This window comes from Cavia porcellus, unplaced genomic scaffold (genome assembly GCF_034190915.1).
Source record: "Cavia porcellus strain 051 isolate PalLab524CR breed Dunkin Hartley unplaced genomic scaffold, mCavPor4.1 scaffold_28, whole genome shotgun sequence".
Classification (NCBI taxonomy): domain Eukaryota; kingdom Metazoa; phylum Chordata; class Mammalia; order Rodentia; family Caviidae; genus Cavia; species Cavia porcellus.
Window position 1 is genome coordinate 42,655,043 of NW_026947511.1, and position 16,411 is coordinate 42,671,453.

At 42.1% G+C, this 16,411-nt stretch overlaps 1 protein-coding gene and 1 long non-coding RNA gene across 5 annotated transcripts in view; one reads left to right on the forward strand and one right to left on the reverse strand.

Annotated features, from left to right (window-relative positions):
• Positions 1-16,411, reverse strand: part of LOC106028529 (uncharacterized) — a 58,585-nt gene that overhangs the window by 28,013 nt on the left and 14,161 nt on the right. The window contains exon 3 of the long non-coding RNA XR_001202148.3: positions 7,240-7,493. This is a non-coding gene — a long non-coding RNA (uncharacterized LOC106028529). The remainder of the gene's footprint in view (positions 1-7,239; positions 7,494-16,411) is intronic.
• The window catches only part of Kif6 (kinesin family member 6), a 301,789-nt gene continuing 300,111 nt past the window's right edge, over positions 14,734-16,411 (forward strand). For 3 of the 4 annotated variants that reach the window (XM_003473663.5, XM_013156868.3, XM_063238937.1), the window contains exon 1: positions 14,748-14,947. In XM_003473663.5, coding sequence (XP_003473711.2) covers positions 14,882-14,947 — 66 coding nt within the window. In that variant the 5' untranslated portion in view covers positions 14,748-14,881. Of the gene's footprint in view, positions 14,948-16,411 lie in introns of all 4 variants that reach the window. The other variant, XM_063238936.1, reaches the window with a different exon arrangement.

Here is a 16,411-nt window from a genome sequence, read left to right on the forward strand (position 1 = left end):
AAATAATTCTGATACTCTTATTTTCTTTGCAGTCCTAGATATTAAATCCAGGGCATTGTACGTATTTGGCAAGTGCTCAACTGAGCTGCACCCCCAGCCCATAAGCGTTATTTTTAGATTCACAATTATTGCAAAGATACAGGAGGACATAAATAATTGCTCAGTGTCTACTCAGAAAGAAGACAAATTAGTGTTAGTCAAGTGCTATCCTAAGAGATGAGACTACGCTAACTTTAAATCTGACAAAACTATCATTCTTTAGATCAATAGACTATTACACAGATATTAAATTATGAGTAAGGAGACCAAGGAACATTGTGTATGTAACATAAAGTGAACAGAAACAATAGGGTATAAACCTCCAGGTGTCAGAATCAGTAGAAACAGACTAGCAAGACAATAATACTTAATATAGCCACGAGGCTAAAACAGAAAAAAGGGAAAAAAGCTGAAAATTACAGCATGGAAGTGGAAACTACAAAAAAATGATCAGGAGTGTTTACAAGAAAGCAAATAAAAATGCTAGAATCAAAACGTGTAATAACAGAATTTAGATCCCAACAGATCGGTTTAGTAGCAGATGAGGAACCAGAGAATTGGAAGACTGGTCAACAAGGTTAACCATGCAGCGAGGAGAGACAGACAACTCATTCAGAAAGTGCAGAATCCAAGTGCGAGGGCATGAAACGAAAGAGAAAAGGTAAGAAGCGATGTTTGAAGTCCGATGGCCGAGAATTTCCCAGAGCTAATAAAGAATATGAATCCAAGGCCTTCGCTCCAATTGAAGGAGTGTAATGAGTCCAAACAAGGTAAATAAGTTTTCTCAGGTGCATCAGAGAGAGACTGCAGAAAACAAAAATAAAGGGAAGAATTTTTAAGTAGCTGCAGAAAAAGTCACTACCTTCCAGGGACCACTAGACAGACAGCTAACTTCTCAACAGAAGCAATGAAAGCCAGAAGCCAGTGGATTAATCCAGTCCTCAGGCTGCAAATACTAATGTTAGTACAGTTGGTACTGCGTAGCCACAGGCTCTGCATCTGCAGATTTAAACAACTGCAGTTTGAAAATAGAAAAAACCCACTGTGGTTACATTGAACATGTTACAGACTATCTCTTGTTATTAGTCACTAAACAGTACAAACTATATAGTGCTTACATTGTATTAAGTATTATAATTGACTTTGAAATAATTTAAAGTGTACAGGAGGCTGTGTGTAGGTTATCTACAAACAGTGTGCCATTCATATATGGGATTGGGCATCCATGGATTTGATATCTGTGTTAAGAGTCCTGGAGTCAATATCCTTGGATACTAAGGGATTATCGTCACTAATCATTAGCTAAAAAGCCTTCACCAGGAAAGATACTCCCCAACAAAGGCACTTTTTGATGAACTTTGAGCTGGAATATCGCTAAGAGATCACAGTGAAGGACTTCCTAAAGGTTGTTTCCGCATTCCCAAATCTCAAAGTAAATCACCTGTTTGGTCAGGCTAAATTTGCAACTACTTTTATAAAACTGATCTCTGATTTAAGAGGAGAAGAAAGAGTGATTTTCAAAATGCATCATTTCCACCTTCTGAAGTTTGCTCTTGAAGTAATGTCTAAATAAAAAGTGTCACCCATAGTGCTCTCTGCACAGTAATGCAATTAGACTGAGACAAACCTAACTCAGAGGTTGTCATGGTTAGAAAATAACAGAGCAATCATCTCCTTTCATAACTTCTCTGGGAGGTAATAAAATTTACACCTCAGGTATAAAGATATACATGTATTTATGCTCCCAGATAGGTGCAGCTATAGTTACAAAATAACCAGCACCGTGAAAGGAAATGAAATGTTTTCTATCTTATATATTATCTTTTCATTTAGATTCCAAAGAAGTCAGGACTGCTTAGAAAGGCAGACTGGTTTCAATGATAAAAATTGTGTTTGTATTTCTAGTTAACACCAGACTCATAAAGATGTTATGGCACTTATTAAGTGTCCTGAAACATTTCTTGCTGATCACCAAGTTGTCCCAGCTACATAGCACATGTGGTCCTGCTGAAAAACTGTAAAGAATCAAATCAACTAAATCATAGGATTTTAGGGTTGGAGGTACTTGGAGACATGGGAATTCCTCCTCTATTATTCCTGAGAAACTTTTAACCAGATTTGCGGATAAGAAGCTCACTGCTTTCTGTTCCATTCCTGGGTGTTCCTACTATTTGAACACATACTTCCCTCATACAACTCAGGCTTGCAGGGTGAGTTGAGACCAGGTCTCACTTTTCAGTTCAAGCCTGTCTTGAATTCACCATGTAGCCCAGGCTGGCCTCAAACTTATGGTGATCCTCCTGCCTCAGCCTCCCAAGTGCTGGGGTTACAGACATGCACCACCAGGCCCAATAACTTGCTCTGGGTGACACTGGCCCAGCAATTTGTCCAACTCAGTTCTTTCCACAGCAACACAGGATAAATGTGCTCCCTCTTCTGCGTAACTGATCACCAATACTAAAAGACAGCTACAGCTTCCAATGTGTTTGAATAATCAGAGGATAAGCAATCTCATTCTAGGAGAAAGGGAACAGTAGGATGAGAAATAGCATCAAAATGGAGAAAGAAAGATAAGCTTTAGAAAATGAACTGAGCCCATGCAATTTTTATAAGGAAAACTTTTCCATACTTGGTTATTACTCTTAAATTTTTAAGATTTTGTGTGATGCATTAAAAATAGGAAGACTATTTGACCATGTTGTAAAGACACAAATCTAGGTCTCAAGTTGTCCTGAAAAATTTCTTGCTGTCGAGGTAACAGGATTCAATCCTGAGATAAGTTTTGTGAAAGGAATATCATTCTGCGTCCTTAAGTTTTGACATAGAACAATATAATAAAAGACTCCAGTCCCACATAGCAAAACGTCTGTTTGTAGGTAAACAAATTCTGGCCAATCCTGGTGACACAACTGCAAAATGCACTCACATTCATGATGGAATGTGTTCATCCAGGAAGGAAGGTGAAACAGGCTCAGACTTATTCCAAGACGATGCTCATTGAGCATTGCACAGAAGCGGTAGCACATTTTATGATCAAGATTAATATTATTGGGGAAAGACTGAACTTTAGTGGCTTGTCTTCCAAGGAATTTGTAACCTTTGCCGTTACCCCACGATAATACAACAACTTGCTAGAGACTTTAGCTGGGAGACACTAGCAACCTATGTGGATAAGTAAGAAGTGACAGCTTTTATATCCTACAGTTCTACACTGCTAGAAGCATAGTTAGAAATCCTGCTCAGAGAAAATTCTTAAAGAAAGATCAGGCTGAAGGAAAATCCATGATCAGATGGTTACCTGTCTACTTCATGGATACAAATATTCACTTGTTGGTTCATCAAAGCAAAAGGTTGTGTTTCATGGGATACCTCAGTGGAGATGTGTAAGTGTAGTAGTCAGCAACTGCTATGATAATGCTAAGTAACAAAACTCTACTGTTTATATACAACACATATTTTATATTTCTTATTGATTCACTTGGCCATTCTGCTTCAGGATACAGTTTGCATAGTGTAAATCCAGGATGCTGATTAGGTTTAGATTTGTTCCATGTGTTTCCCCTGGGCCCATGCTCAAAGGGTAGAGTCTAGTGAGCTCATCCTCTTCTCACTGGCATCCTGGGAGTGCAAATGGCCAAGCTAAATCACACATGCATATATGATGCTTCTCTGTTCATGTCACGTCCTCTGCAGCCTATCAGATCAGTCCAGTGGCAATCATGTACAACTTGGGAGGAAGTGTGCCATTACCTCATGGTGGGACAACACAAAGTCACAAGGCAAAGGGTGTGTGATCCTTTTGTAGCAGAGTGAAGGATCAGAACAAATCATCTTTCAGAGTAAGTACTCCTGCTGCTTTAGAAAGCTATCTAGTGCGTTGCATTTTTCAGATTCCCAGATAATACATTAGGCTAAAGTCTGACAGTAGCTTCTTCGTTAAGGAGCCCAGAACACTAAAGCAGCAACAGTGAGAAAGTCATCAGTCCTAACCCAAGGCACTGAAGAGCGCCCTCCGCTCTGCGCAAAGGTCCCTGCTGAGTGCCCCGGTGACAGAGCCGCCCTGGCCTCCCGCACCATGGACTCAGCAAGAAAGCCATGCTGCTCATCGTCTGTCTGATTCAGGGCAAAGCAAAGGCACTCCAGTGTGGCCAGAGGCATCAAAAGGGATATGCTGGTTGCCAGTAAAAAGTGCTGTTACAAAAAGTTAGAAATGAAATAAAAGGAAAATAAAAATTGGGATAAAATGTTTCACTGTGTTTATGAGAGGACGAAGCCATCTCTAAGTGATGTCATGGAAAATCCATCTTTGAATAATGTGACAATTTGTGACAAATTCTAAACCCACTAACCACATTCGCCTGCCTCTGGGAAAAAGAGTAGCTAGAATTTCTAAATCAGTAGAATTATAGTATAAAGCTCTAGGGAAAGGCAACAGTTCAGAAAAACGTAACAGTCTATGGATGTGTATGCACATGTCAATGAATACACACACAGAGATAAAATACCTCATGTGTGTTGATTTTGTCAACCAATACTAGTTAAAGCAAAGAGTAGACATGTTTGTATCTTATTTAATATTCTTTATTAACATTCATTACAGTCAGCCTGTCTAATTCTAATTAAGCTTTTTTCAATTCAAATTTGTTTGTCCTTGCGGAGGATTCTAATTGGGGTTGTAGTTCTGATGTAAGAATATAGAGCATCAACCAGACGTGTAATCCCAGCACTCAGGAGGCTGAGGCAGGAAGATTGCCACAAACGTGAAACAGCCTGGGTTACATAGTGAGTTCAAGGCTAACCTGGACTATATACAAAGACTGCCTCAAAAAAAGAGAATCTGGAGCACCAAAGTCAGGCAATTAAAGTGAAAACAGGGCCTTACATGGGAAAGGAAAAATGTCGTCCACAAAGGCTGAATTCAACTCAGCGAACCTCACACCTTAGACCAGTACTAGTTGCCAGTGTATCATAAAGCACCTTGGAATCAAATGTAAGACTACTGGTTCAAAACTGCAAAACTTCAAGAAGAAAATATAGGAGAAAAATCTTCATACCTTCTTTTAGACACAAAGTTCCTAGACGTGACAGCCAAAGCCTGAGCCATAAAAGAAAAAAATAATAATAAATTGAGATTTCATAAAAATTATAAAAGAAAACCAAATGAGTTGTCCCAATGTAATAAATGACCCAAACACTTAAATTTTATGAAAAAAGATAGATAGTGTCAGGTAGGCCCATAAAAAGAGATTCAGAATCATTTTTTAGGGCAATAAAAGTAATAACTACTAGTATTCACTACAAGGGGTGGTTTTTAAAATGTCATTTCCAAGTGTTGATAAGAATGCACAGTTGCTGTAATTTTCCAGGACTTCTGATGATAATGTGAAACGTTCAGTCACTTTGGAGATGAAACAGTCACTTTGGGGTTCTTATAAATTTAAGCCTGAGTCACCTTACACTTGCCAACCTCCTTTTTCATGTTAACCCTGAAGCGTAAGCTCAGCATGCTGCCTGGAGGGACCCTGTAAGCAAGTTCCAGCAGGCCCAGCGCGTGGGGTAGCACTCGGTAACACAAATAAAATAGAGACGTCACACACCTGAGGGAAACCAGGGTCACAGGGTGCGTGGTGCATCGGTTTCACTTACAGAATACTCTGGAAAAAGGGAAAACTGTAGAAATGGAGATTAGATTAAGGACCGGCCAAGGGCTCATGTTTGGGGTATTTTGGCAGTAGAGATTCGGTATGGGGTAATTTTGGGGGGAGGCGTGGAGTGAGAGAATCATTCTGTATCTCAGTTGTGATGAGGGTTATAGGACTCTGCAGTTGTCAAAACTCACAGAACTGTGTGTTGTTTAGAGTGAATTTTATTCTATATAATTAAAAATAAATTTTAAAAATTTGACTTCACAAACATCTAAGGATCAGATAGAATACAGAAAAAGCCAGAGTTCCTGCCCTCGAAGACACTTACAAATGGGGTCGAGCAGCATTAGATAAGGGAGAAGATGACAAATTTTCACCAAAAACTGTACTAGAGGGCCGTCAATATTAAAATAAAACACACAGAGAGAGAGACAAAAGGGTTTAAAGACAGGAGCAGCAGCAGAGACTACACATAACTGTGATAAGAAATGAAAGCTTACAGGATTTAAGGGGAGCCCTATAAGGTAAACCCCGGTTAGCAGGCAAGAATTGGAGACAGGGGAATTGGCTCAGGACAGAACAAAGCGCAGAGAAGCCTGTGGGTGCTGGTGAGTAAAGAGAAGCAGATAATTTTTCTTTAATTGGAGGAGAAGTGGAAAGTGTCAGAGCTAATTTGCAGAGCCTCTTGAATGGCTGGGGAAGATGTTCTTAATTCAAAAGACAGTGGGAGCCGTGAAAACATTTTCAGCAGGGCTTGACGCGAAAGCAGTTTCCCAAATGCATTTGATCATAGAGCACTTAAAAAATTACGGAGATGGGAAGCCACCACATTGCTTCGGAGAGTTAATGCCAGTCTTATGACAAAACACTCTTGGCTTAGCGACTGATCCAAGGAGACATGTTGCAAGGTACAAATGTGTAGTAACTAAAGATATGGAACATAATCAAAAGTATTCGCTGACCTAATAAAGCACAATACAGACACAGAGCGGGGATCACCAGGCAGAGAGTGATGCTAAGGCTGTGGCCCGCTGGTGACGTGGTCTAATCTAATCATCTATAGGAATGTCAGGTGAGATGGGCTTCTATGTGAGGTGAGCCTCACATCTCTCCAGTTCGCTCCCAGAGATCACTGCGACTTGGATGGACAAACCTCTGTGTGCCAATGGTATCCTTCAAGTGCTCATTCTCTATCTGCCTGAGGCCTTTTCGTCCATATCGGGCCTTGTGTGGGCCAGAAGTGCTGGGGAGGGACATCGTCCACTAAAGAGCAGCAACCATTGTGATATAAATCCTCCAGCTTCCTGGCCACATTATGCACAGACTTCCAGAGGGTTCTCTGTGGGATTGAGCCTAGGACCTCACCATGATAATCCACCATCAATGGTATTTTTAATCCCTCCCCTGTCTTCTTGGGATCACCTTCCAAATAAACCCCAATCCCTACACATATCCCCGTCTCGGTGCCTGTGGGGCAGGGGATGAAACCCAAGATGATGCTGCCCTTCCCCAGGCACCTTTTTCACTGACAAGTAAATATTCATCAAGCACTTACCATGTGCATAGAATGAACATAAAATGGTGAACAAGAGCAAATGGAATTTTTCATTCAAAAGACCGAGTCTCTGTCATCAAATCCAGGGGACAAGAGTAAACATAGCTAAGCCCAGATGTTGGGGAGGCTTCTCAGATGAACTGATAGTTCAGCTCAGGTCTTCAATCAACAAGTGCCAGGAAGAGGAGAGAGAAGACTGCTACAGGCTGTGTGATCTAGGAAGCATCGCTCTGGTGTTCGGGGGAATAAAAGTCCTGGAAAAGGAGGAAGAGCAGTTGTTAGTTGAAGGGGCAAAGACTTACTTTCAAATTTTAAGAAAAAACAAACTATTTTAACACAGTAAAACATGAATGACATTTACTTGGTGGTTTATATGTGGTGTTTTCCTTTCCAATTAAAAAAAAAAGCTGATTTCTAGATTCATTAGACACTTCCCAGACACCCTGAAAGAAACCTCGCTGACTTCACAGTGGACTATTCTGCTTCCAGACTTATCGCTCTGTCCCATCCGTGTCTGTTGCCTTCCACGGATACAAATGGATACAAATGTTAATGCGCTCCTTTTATCGCCCTGGGAAATTGGTAACCATCTTTTTCTTCCCTGCAGAAAGGGGTTCAGCAATTGAAACAGTGGCGCTGTATGTGTTTCTAACTGTTCTCTTGTTAACAGTCTACTCAGCTCGCAGGTTTTCTTTGTGCTCTTTACCATGGAAATATGAGCCTCAGATAAAAAATCCCTTTTAATTTATAAGGTTTTCATTTGATGCTTGCCATGAGCTAAGTACCCATCCTTCCTCCCCCAGGTATGTAGAACTCTCTGGCGTGTGCCTAAAACATTGTTAGTTACTGGAAATCCACAAACAGGACGCTTTCCTGTTACAGTCTCATTTAGGACAGAGGGACAGATAGGCACAGGCAGCATCACCAGCACGGTGAGTGCTCATAGGAAGGAACAGAAGATGTAGCTACACAGAGGAGGTTCCTAACTTTGCTGAGGCTGCTGAGATACTGCTCTTTACAGAGCAGGTGACCTGTGAGTTGAGTCTTAGAGACAGCTACGGTGTTTCTGATGCAGAAGGCACCACAAGACACGAGAAAGAGCACAGAACCCTAAAAATCAGGCTTGAGAACTGCAGGAAGTCAATGGCCCAAAGGGCAAGGAAGTCTGTGGTAGGGGACACGATAAGGGCCATGAAGTTGATATAAAGGTAATTTGGGAGCAGGTTCGAAGGACCTCGGGACTGGATTCTATTTATGACAGGGAAGGACGGGAGGTGGCTTGCATCGTGTCATCTGGTAGCAGCTGGAAAAGATACAACAGGAAGGAGGGAGAGAAGTGGGGAGACCTGGGCTGATGCTGGCACAGAGACTCCAACCAAACTAAAGCACCAAGGAGGGAGGGCGGAATCAGCGGAAGAGAGACAAAAGTTTCCAAGGCAGGGTTAGCCAGATTTAGAAAATCTGGGTGGAGCCATAGAAAGGGGGAGGAAGTAACAAAGGGCAAATTTTAAGCCTACACAGCTGGGTCTGCCACGATGGTCCAGGAGGAGCAGATCACAAAGTATGTCTCTGCAGGTCCCTTTTAACCGAGCTCCAGGGAGTAGGGGAGACAGATGCCAGGCTGCAGCAGACTGAGAAGCGACAGGGAGAGGTGAGGATTTATAGATTCAGAAAGCTCCTTTTGGTAAATATCCAGATTCAGGATGGATAAAACACGGCTGGATTGGGGGACGGTAAGCAGATAAGGCCCTCTGCTGTGTAAGACATTTTTCTTTCATAATTCAAGTTATGTTGCTTGTTGGTTAGCATGTCTCCTAATTCTGAGATATACAGAGAAACACATTTAAATAAACACCCAGAGGAGACTGGACGGGCTGGGTAATTTACTTAGAAGAGAGGCCTTGCAGAGGTATTTTTAACTCAGCCCGTCCCTTGGTTCATGGTGCTGGTGGTAGAAGGTCCAGGTTGTTTATGAGGAGCCTGTATATAAATACACAAGCAGTCATCTTCTCCATGCAAAACTGGAGGCTTCCCTCTGGGCCATGGAACTGTCATTTGGTTCTGTGCTACACACTCTGTAATCCGCTGAGAGCCTGGGCTGTAATTCCATATGGCTGGCCACCAGCTTCCAGCCCTAAGTGGCTTTGATGTTGCTGCTGGGGGAACCCCAGGAGGGTTGCAGGAAGAGGATCAGACAAATTAGGAGAACTGGGGCCTCTTGTCTTTCAGACAGAGAGGTAATGTCCCAGCAGGAGAGAACCCAGGATGATGGTAAAAATCTGAATTCACCATCAGATAGGAAAAAGAATGCACTATAAAAGTTTACCAGCCCCAGTGATACCCGCTGTCCTATAAACCCAAGCACTGGCAATGTTTTATGAATTTCACTCCGCTGTATGTGGAAAGACGGTTATGTTAATGAAATTATGCTTTAAATTAGCTGAACATATTCTCAAAAGAAAATTCTTTGCTGAAATTATATATTACAGATTTTTGTGGTACCCTGGCTTTGCAATTTAACAGCATGTTATTATTTAGCATTTAATGAGTACCAGCAATTGCCCTGTGCAAGCTCCACTTGGTTCAGAAACAATGAAATAAATGGCCTTTATAGGCTGAGTGGTATTAAAGGGTTCCCTCTGGTGCTGGCCCCCCATAAGATTGATAAGTGAGGACTCAGCTAAAAAGGGGATCCTTGATGAAAGTCTCCTGCACTGAAATGTGCTCTGTCTTCTGGATCTTTAATTCCTTTCCATAAAATCCCCAGTCAGGGGCACTAAGGAATCACACAATAATGTCTTATCCCACTATTAACAACTATAAAGGGACAGTTTGCATCGCGACCTCTGTTCTCTTTATATCACTATACATTAAAAAGCCAGAAATTCTGACTGTAGGCCTCAGAGGAAGTTCTTAAACAGAGGACTCTGGAATGGGGTTAGAGAAGCCTCAAGTTGCTTGTTCTTCTGATAATGAGGCGGGGGGAGATGCTCATGCTGTGATCATGAGGGATTTTTGAACTAACAAACATAAATCCCCCAAAGCCATGGGTAAAGTAGGGGAGGGGGAGGCGTACTGCAATTAGGCAACTTTATGGACATAGTCTATATCAAAATTACCAGCCCATAAAATCTTTACTGGCCCCTCTTAAGACTTATAAAGTAAAATGATGCATTTTACAGTTGTAGCACTAACAGCTAAAGAAGAAGTTGAAAAGTACTGGAATATACTGTAGTTTCAGCTCTTCCCTAAAAAACAAAACAGAACACACAAGTGAACAAAAGCCTGCTCACTTGCCTATGGACTAATTCAGTTCAGGCACAACTTAATTTCTTTCAGGTTTGGGGTTTATAATCTCTGGCTAATTTGCCTGGTGCAGTTATCTGTCATTTTGGCAGCTGTGGGGCAAAAGAGAAATTCTTTAAACAATTGGAAAGTGTATTAATTCCCGTGTTTAAACAAGTATGTAAGGTGTGAATAATAACACTGACTGCAAATCCACTTGTGTGGGGGAAAGACACTGTGGCCTGGAGATTTAATCACAAAACCTAGTTTGTACCCATTACAGCCATCTGTTGGAGATTTGAGGAAAGCCGTCAGAGGCCTGGCCTGGCAGTTACTGAAGTTGTTTTTACCAGCAACAGAATCAGAGATCTGAGCTGGGGCCTCAAACACAGTATGCTGTATTTAACCACGTTGAGTAGAATCACTCTTAGCTAGGGCACAAGCCTCCTGTTCACCACAAGCTCTCCTATTGCTTTTTCCCTGTCTGTTTAATGCATTTACAACCTAGGTCTGGCTCCAGGAGGTACTAAGTTTGCAATCCTAACACGTCATATATACAGATTCAGGGTGTCATCTCTGTTCTTTAAGAGGTGATTGTAACCAAAGGAATCTACTCCCCAGGTCAGAACTGCACAAGCAGAGGAACATTCTCCATTCGCTGGGTACCATGTGAACACTTTTGCCTGCATGCCCCCATTTAATCTCTCTGATAACTCCATGAAATAGCTATTATTATCCAGCCCCGTGATTGGACGAGCCAACTGAGCCTTAAAAACACTTAGGAAGAGAGATAAGCTCAGGATTTGAACCTACACTTCCTCCTCATCTATGCATTTAATCCTATGACCTAGAGCTCAAGGCAGGAAGTGTAAAGTTCCCACATCCTGGACCCAAATATTTCCCTCCTAGCCCATGCAACAATCCTCCATGTCAAAGGCCAGTAGCATCCCTCCAACCATCGCTGTTAGCCTTGACCATTGGGTCACGGTTATCTTTTATAAATATCCTGTGTTCCTTTGCCTGTTTTTCGTTTCACTCTCTTTATAAAGTGCCTTCTTACCATCTGGGGTAACCATCCTTTGTCTTTGCTCTGGCTTGTGCCTCCAACCTCACCTTCTTTACTGGATTAACCTCCTTAAAGGTGAGCAAAAGATCCTTCCTTACCTTGGATCTTCTAATTATCACCTTTTCATTTTGCTTCTTTGCAACCTTAACAAACTAGCTTCTCTTGGCTGCCTCCATTTCTAACCTTCCTTAGCATCCTGTAACCTGACTTCTGTCTCACTACTGCGTTGGAACCACAACCTGAATTACTAACACCTTCTAGCTGTGACATAGAGCAGACATTTCCCAGTAGATACACTCTCTCCACTGCTGACGCACCTTCCCAGAATGCTCTCTGCTTGATTTCCATGATGCAACGTTCCCTTCTCTGTCTCACACCTCCGCTCCTGTCCAGTGGGCCCTCTTCCCTTTCCCCTCCAACTATTAGCATTAGCATTTCAGCCTCTGTGCTCTATGCTTTCTCCTTCTAGAAAAACTGCAGTGCCTCCACATTCATATTTTCAGCCATGGCTTTCTTAGACTTCAACTACTTGGTGCAATCCCACAGGCATCTGAAATTTATCATGTGCCCAATTTCTCATTTCTCCTTCTTCCCTCATCTAATCTACTTTACCTCTCTAGAGACCATCTATGCCGTGAACCTGATGGCCCAGGCTTGAGTCATCTTCTCCTCATCTGGTGATAAAGCTCTGACGTCTATTTAACAAATACCTGTTTTCCCCTCTTATTCATCTGTGCCACTGCTTCCCCGTTCATGCCTCATTATTTATTTTTCTAATTATTGTACAATTTACCTACAGCATCCCTGCCTATGTGTATAGATAAGGTAGCTCTGAGTTTTGACAAAAATACAATCATGTAATCACAACCACAATTGAAATATGAAACAATTTTATCACCTTCCTCCAACGAAAAGCAAAAACAACAAAAAACTATTACTCATTTGTAATCGACCTTTCTGTGGCCCCCAGAAACCAGTGATCTGTTTTGCACCCCTGCCCCTTCTGGTTTTTAGAATGTCTTATAACTGAAGTTATAAAGTATGTAACCTCTGAGGCCAGCGTCCTCCATTTCACATAATAAATGTGAGATGTAACCATGTTGTATGAGGCGCCTGCAGTTCATCCCCTTTCATTGGGCGGAGTTTGCTTATCTGTCCACCAGCTGAAGAGCACTCACTTTGTTTCCAGTTTTTGGTAATTGTGCCTAAACGTTCATGTTTAAGTTTCTAAGAGAACCTAAGTCTTCATTTTACTTGGTTGAGTATCTAGGCGTGGGAATGCTGTGTCATATGGTAAATACACATATAACTTTATGAGGAACTACAGAACTGTTGTGCAAAGAAGTTGGCCCATCTTTCTTTCTTTCTTGTGATGTTTGAGAGTTCCAGATGCTCCGTGCCAGCACTTGGTATTGTCAGCTTCATTTTCTTCTTTTAGGCCATTATCAGAGGTGAGGTGTGTAGTGGTATCTCAGTGTGGTTTTAATTTGCATCTCATTAATGATTGATATTAAACTTCTTTTTCATGTACTCACTTGCCAGTCATGTATCCATTTTTGGTGAAATGTTTGTTCAAATATTTGAGCTGAAAATATTTTAAGAATCAAATTGTTTTACTATTATTGGGTTTGAAACTTTTAGTATGTGTGCTGCCAAAGTGAGCACTGGGCTTGAAACTTTTAAAATATACTCTGAATCCAAGTCTTTTATTAGATACATGTTTTGCAAAAACTTTCTTGCATGTCTTTTGAAAACTAAAATAATCTTGTAAATTGACGTGCAGTTGTAAAAAATAATACAAACTTGCTTATCCCTCCTCAACTTTCCTACAATAGACATCTTACATAATTATAGTGTAATATCACAATCAGGAAATTGCATTGATAAAATCATCAATATTACTCAGTTTTAATCGACCTGCACGCTTTGTGTGTGTGTGTTGTGTGTGTGTATTGCAGTGCTCTCATCTGTGTGATTTCGTGACTTCCCTGCTGTGAGATACAGAACAATCCATCACAAGTATTTCTTTACAACCGTAGCCACCTCTGTTCCTCCCTGGCAACCACTAATCTCTCCATCTCTGTAATTTTGTCCTTTCTAGAGTCTTGTATAAAGTCTTGTATAAACTGAATCATACAGTAGTTGACTTTTAGATTTGGCTTCTTTTACATAACGTTATTTCCCTGGAAGTCCATCAAGTCGTTACATGTAGCAATACTTCCTTTTCAGGATGAACAGAATGCCACAATTTGCTTAACCACTGAAGAACTGACTTCTTTCTAGTTTGTGATTATTACAAATTAATTTGCTACAAATGCCTAAGTACAGGATTCTTTTGTGTGTGTCCGCTCGTTTTAATTTCTTTGGGACAGACCCCTAAAGTACAACTGCAGGGTCTCGGAGTAGCAGCGTTTTTATTTTTGTAAGAAATTATCAAAACTGTTTTCCAAAGTGCCCGTACCATTATCTAGTATGCATTTTACAACACGCACAGTGTCGCTGATGTGTGAATCATTTTCTCTGTAGCAACATCTGGTGGTGCCTCTTTTATTATTTTAATTTCTGCCACTCTGATGGGTGTAGAGTGACATCTCCTTGTGGTTATAGTTTTTATTTCCCTGGTGAATAGTGACAGTGAACATCTTTTCAGGTGCCGTTTTGAGGACTCTTCCCTTTTTTACAGAGCTACATGGGAAGCAGTCCCCTGCCTCCAGCCTTATCCTTCCTCAAAGCAGAGCTGGACAGAACCCGCCCCGCCCGGACCGCAGCATAGCCCTGACCCCTTGGTTGTAATCTTCAGCTGAAAGTCCGCCTGCTTGCTCAGATCCTGTTCTCCAAGCGGACCAGGGCAGTTTTACTCAGCTCAGGATTCTCACCGAGGACACAGCGTGTCTCAGATCAAGCACCATTTTTTCAGTAGACGAATGATCAAAGGGCAAAGGCTTTCAGTACCAAAAGGAGGTGAAGGAACAAATAATGGGTTAAAGAACCTAGGCAACCAGCTTCTCTGCTTTCCGTCCCTTTAACCTCTGCCCCAGGTCCTGCCCACACGCACGCGCAGAGCGCTCTGCGGTGCTCCAACCACGCCCTTCAACCGCTCTCTTTGGCCCGCCCCTTCTCTTCCGCCACCAATTAGGGAGAGGAGGCGGGATCCTGGCTGCCGCAGTGCTTTTTGGGTAGTATCCCTAGTTACTGTTGCTAAGGCTACGGGTCACAGAAGACGGTGAGAGTAAGAAGTTTAGCAAGGGAGACCTCAGCGAGAGGTCAAGGGTCAGTCAGAGCAGGAAGGAGATGGTGAAGCAGACTATCCAGATTTTCGCAAGGGTAAAGCCCCCTGCCCGGAAGCAACAACAAGGGGTACGCGCTGAGTAGGGGGGCACCAGCGAGGTGGGGCCTCGGGACGCGGGTGGGTGGGTACTAGGAGCGGTGGGGGTGGGGAGCCGGGCGACGCAGTGACTTCCTGGAATTCCTCTCCTGCTGTCTTAGATGCGGTGGCACCTGGTCAAGGAAGCCACCTGTAGACCCCTAGCCAGCCCCACCCAGCACTGCCCTGCACAAAACATACGTGTTCACGCAGGGCGCTCTCGTGTGTGTGTGTGTGTGTGTGTGTGTGTGTGTGTGTGTGCTTATTTGCACACACGCACAGAATGCGCCACGACCACGCATTGGCACTTACTGCATCCTTTTAGGAATCTGCCCCTCCCTCCCCCCCATGTATGTTTTTACACTTGGCCAAAACATATGCAAGCAGGAGGTGCGTGCTTATAAATGTCTGAAATGATGCAAATAGAAACAGACACCGATATACAAAGCTCACTCACATGCAGCAGTCTGCATGCGATGGGCCCTCAGGAATTTCTTGGCCAGCTGTACAGTCACTCACTGTGACATAATGTCGTTGGAAGAAGATGTTTGTGCATCCTGACACAAATACAGACTTCTCTCAGAAAACATTAATGGGCATTTACCAGGTGCCTCCTTTACTGAGCTAAATTCAGAAGATTATAGAGAATGTTGACAGCCTCGATGCTCTTAGCAGATACTCTGTTTCTTAATATTTTTAAAAAACCTTTGTCCTCTTGCTCTGGAGGGGAACATGGTCATTATTCCTGTGTCTTGAAAAACTACCTCTTGAAAGGTGCTTTGTGAACACCATCTCTGTTTCTCACAAAAATATGGCAAGTTGGATGGCCTTTTACCCATTTTACAGATGAGGGAAACTGAGCCACAGGTTAAATAATGGGGTTGGGCCACCTTACTGGTGACTACCAATACTGTGATTTTAATTAAGAATTTTTTATTATTATAAAGCTGTTCTCTTTCAGGCAAAAAATTTTAAAAAAATTTTCTACTGCCAAGTGTAACTTTAGGCAAAGACAGTTTGGGTCAGATTTGTGAGTACTTTGGATAGGTGTCTTGCTTTTTGGTCTCTATTCCACACCTATGAAGTGCATTTGTGTATGTGTAATGCACTATCTCAGAATTTAGCATTTGCCTCCTGCAATTTGTGTATTTAAAAGGAGAACGTAACATCTTTATCATCAACATCAGTCTTTTTTCCCATGATACACACTTAGGAGAAGATCCATGGGAAGATTCCAAAGAAAACACTGGCTTTTAAGAAAGGCCTGAAGCAGGATGGAGAGAAGCATGTGTGTCTCCTGGTCTTATCTCCCGTTGCAATCATCTACAAGAGTTTTTAAATTGCATGTAAAAAGTATATTGTATGCACTTCTTAGCTTAAAATGTTGAGTTTACTCATATTCTGGCTGTCAGAAGGGGATGCTCCGCTATGGGAAAGGAAGATGTGGATGCAGACAG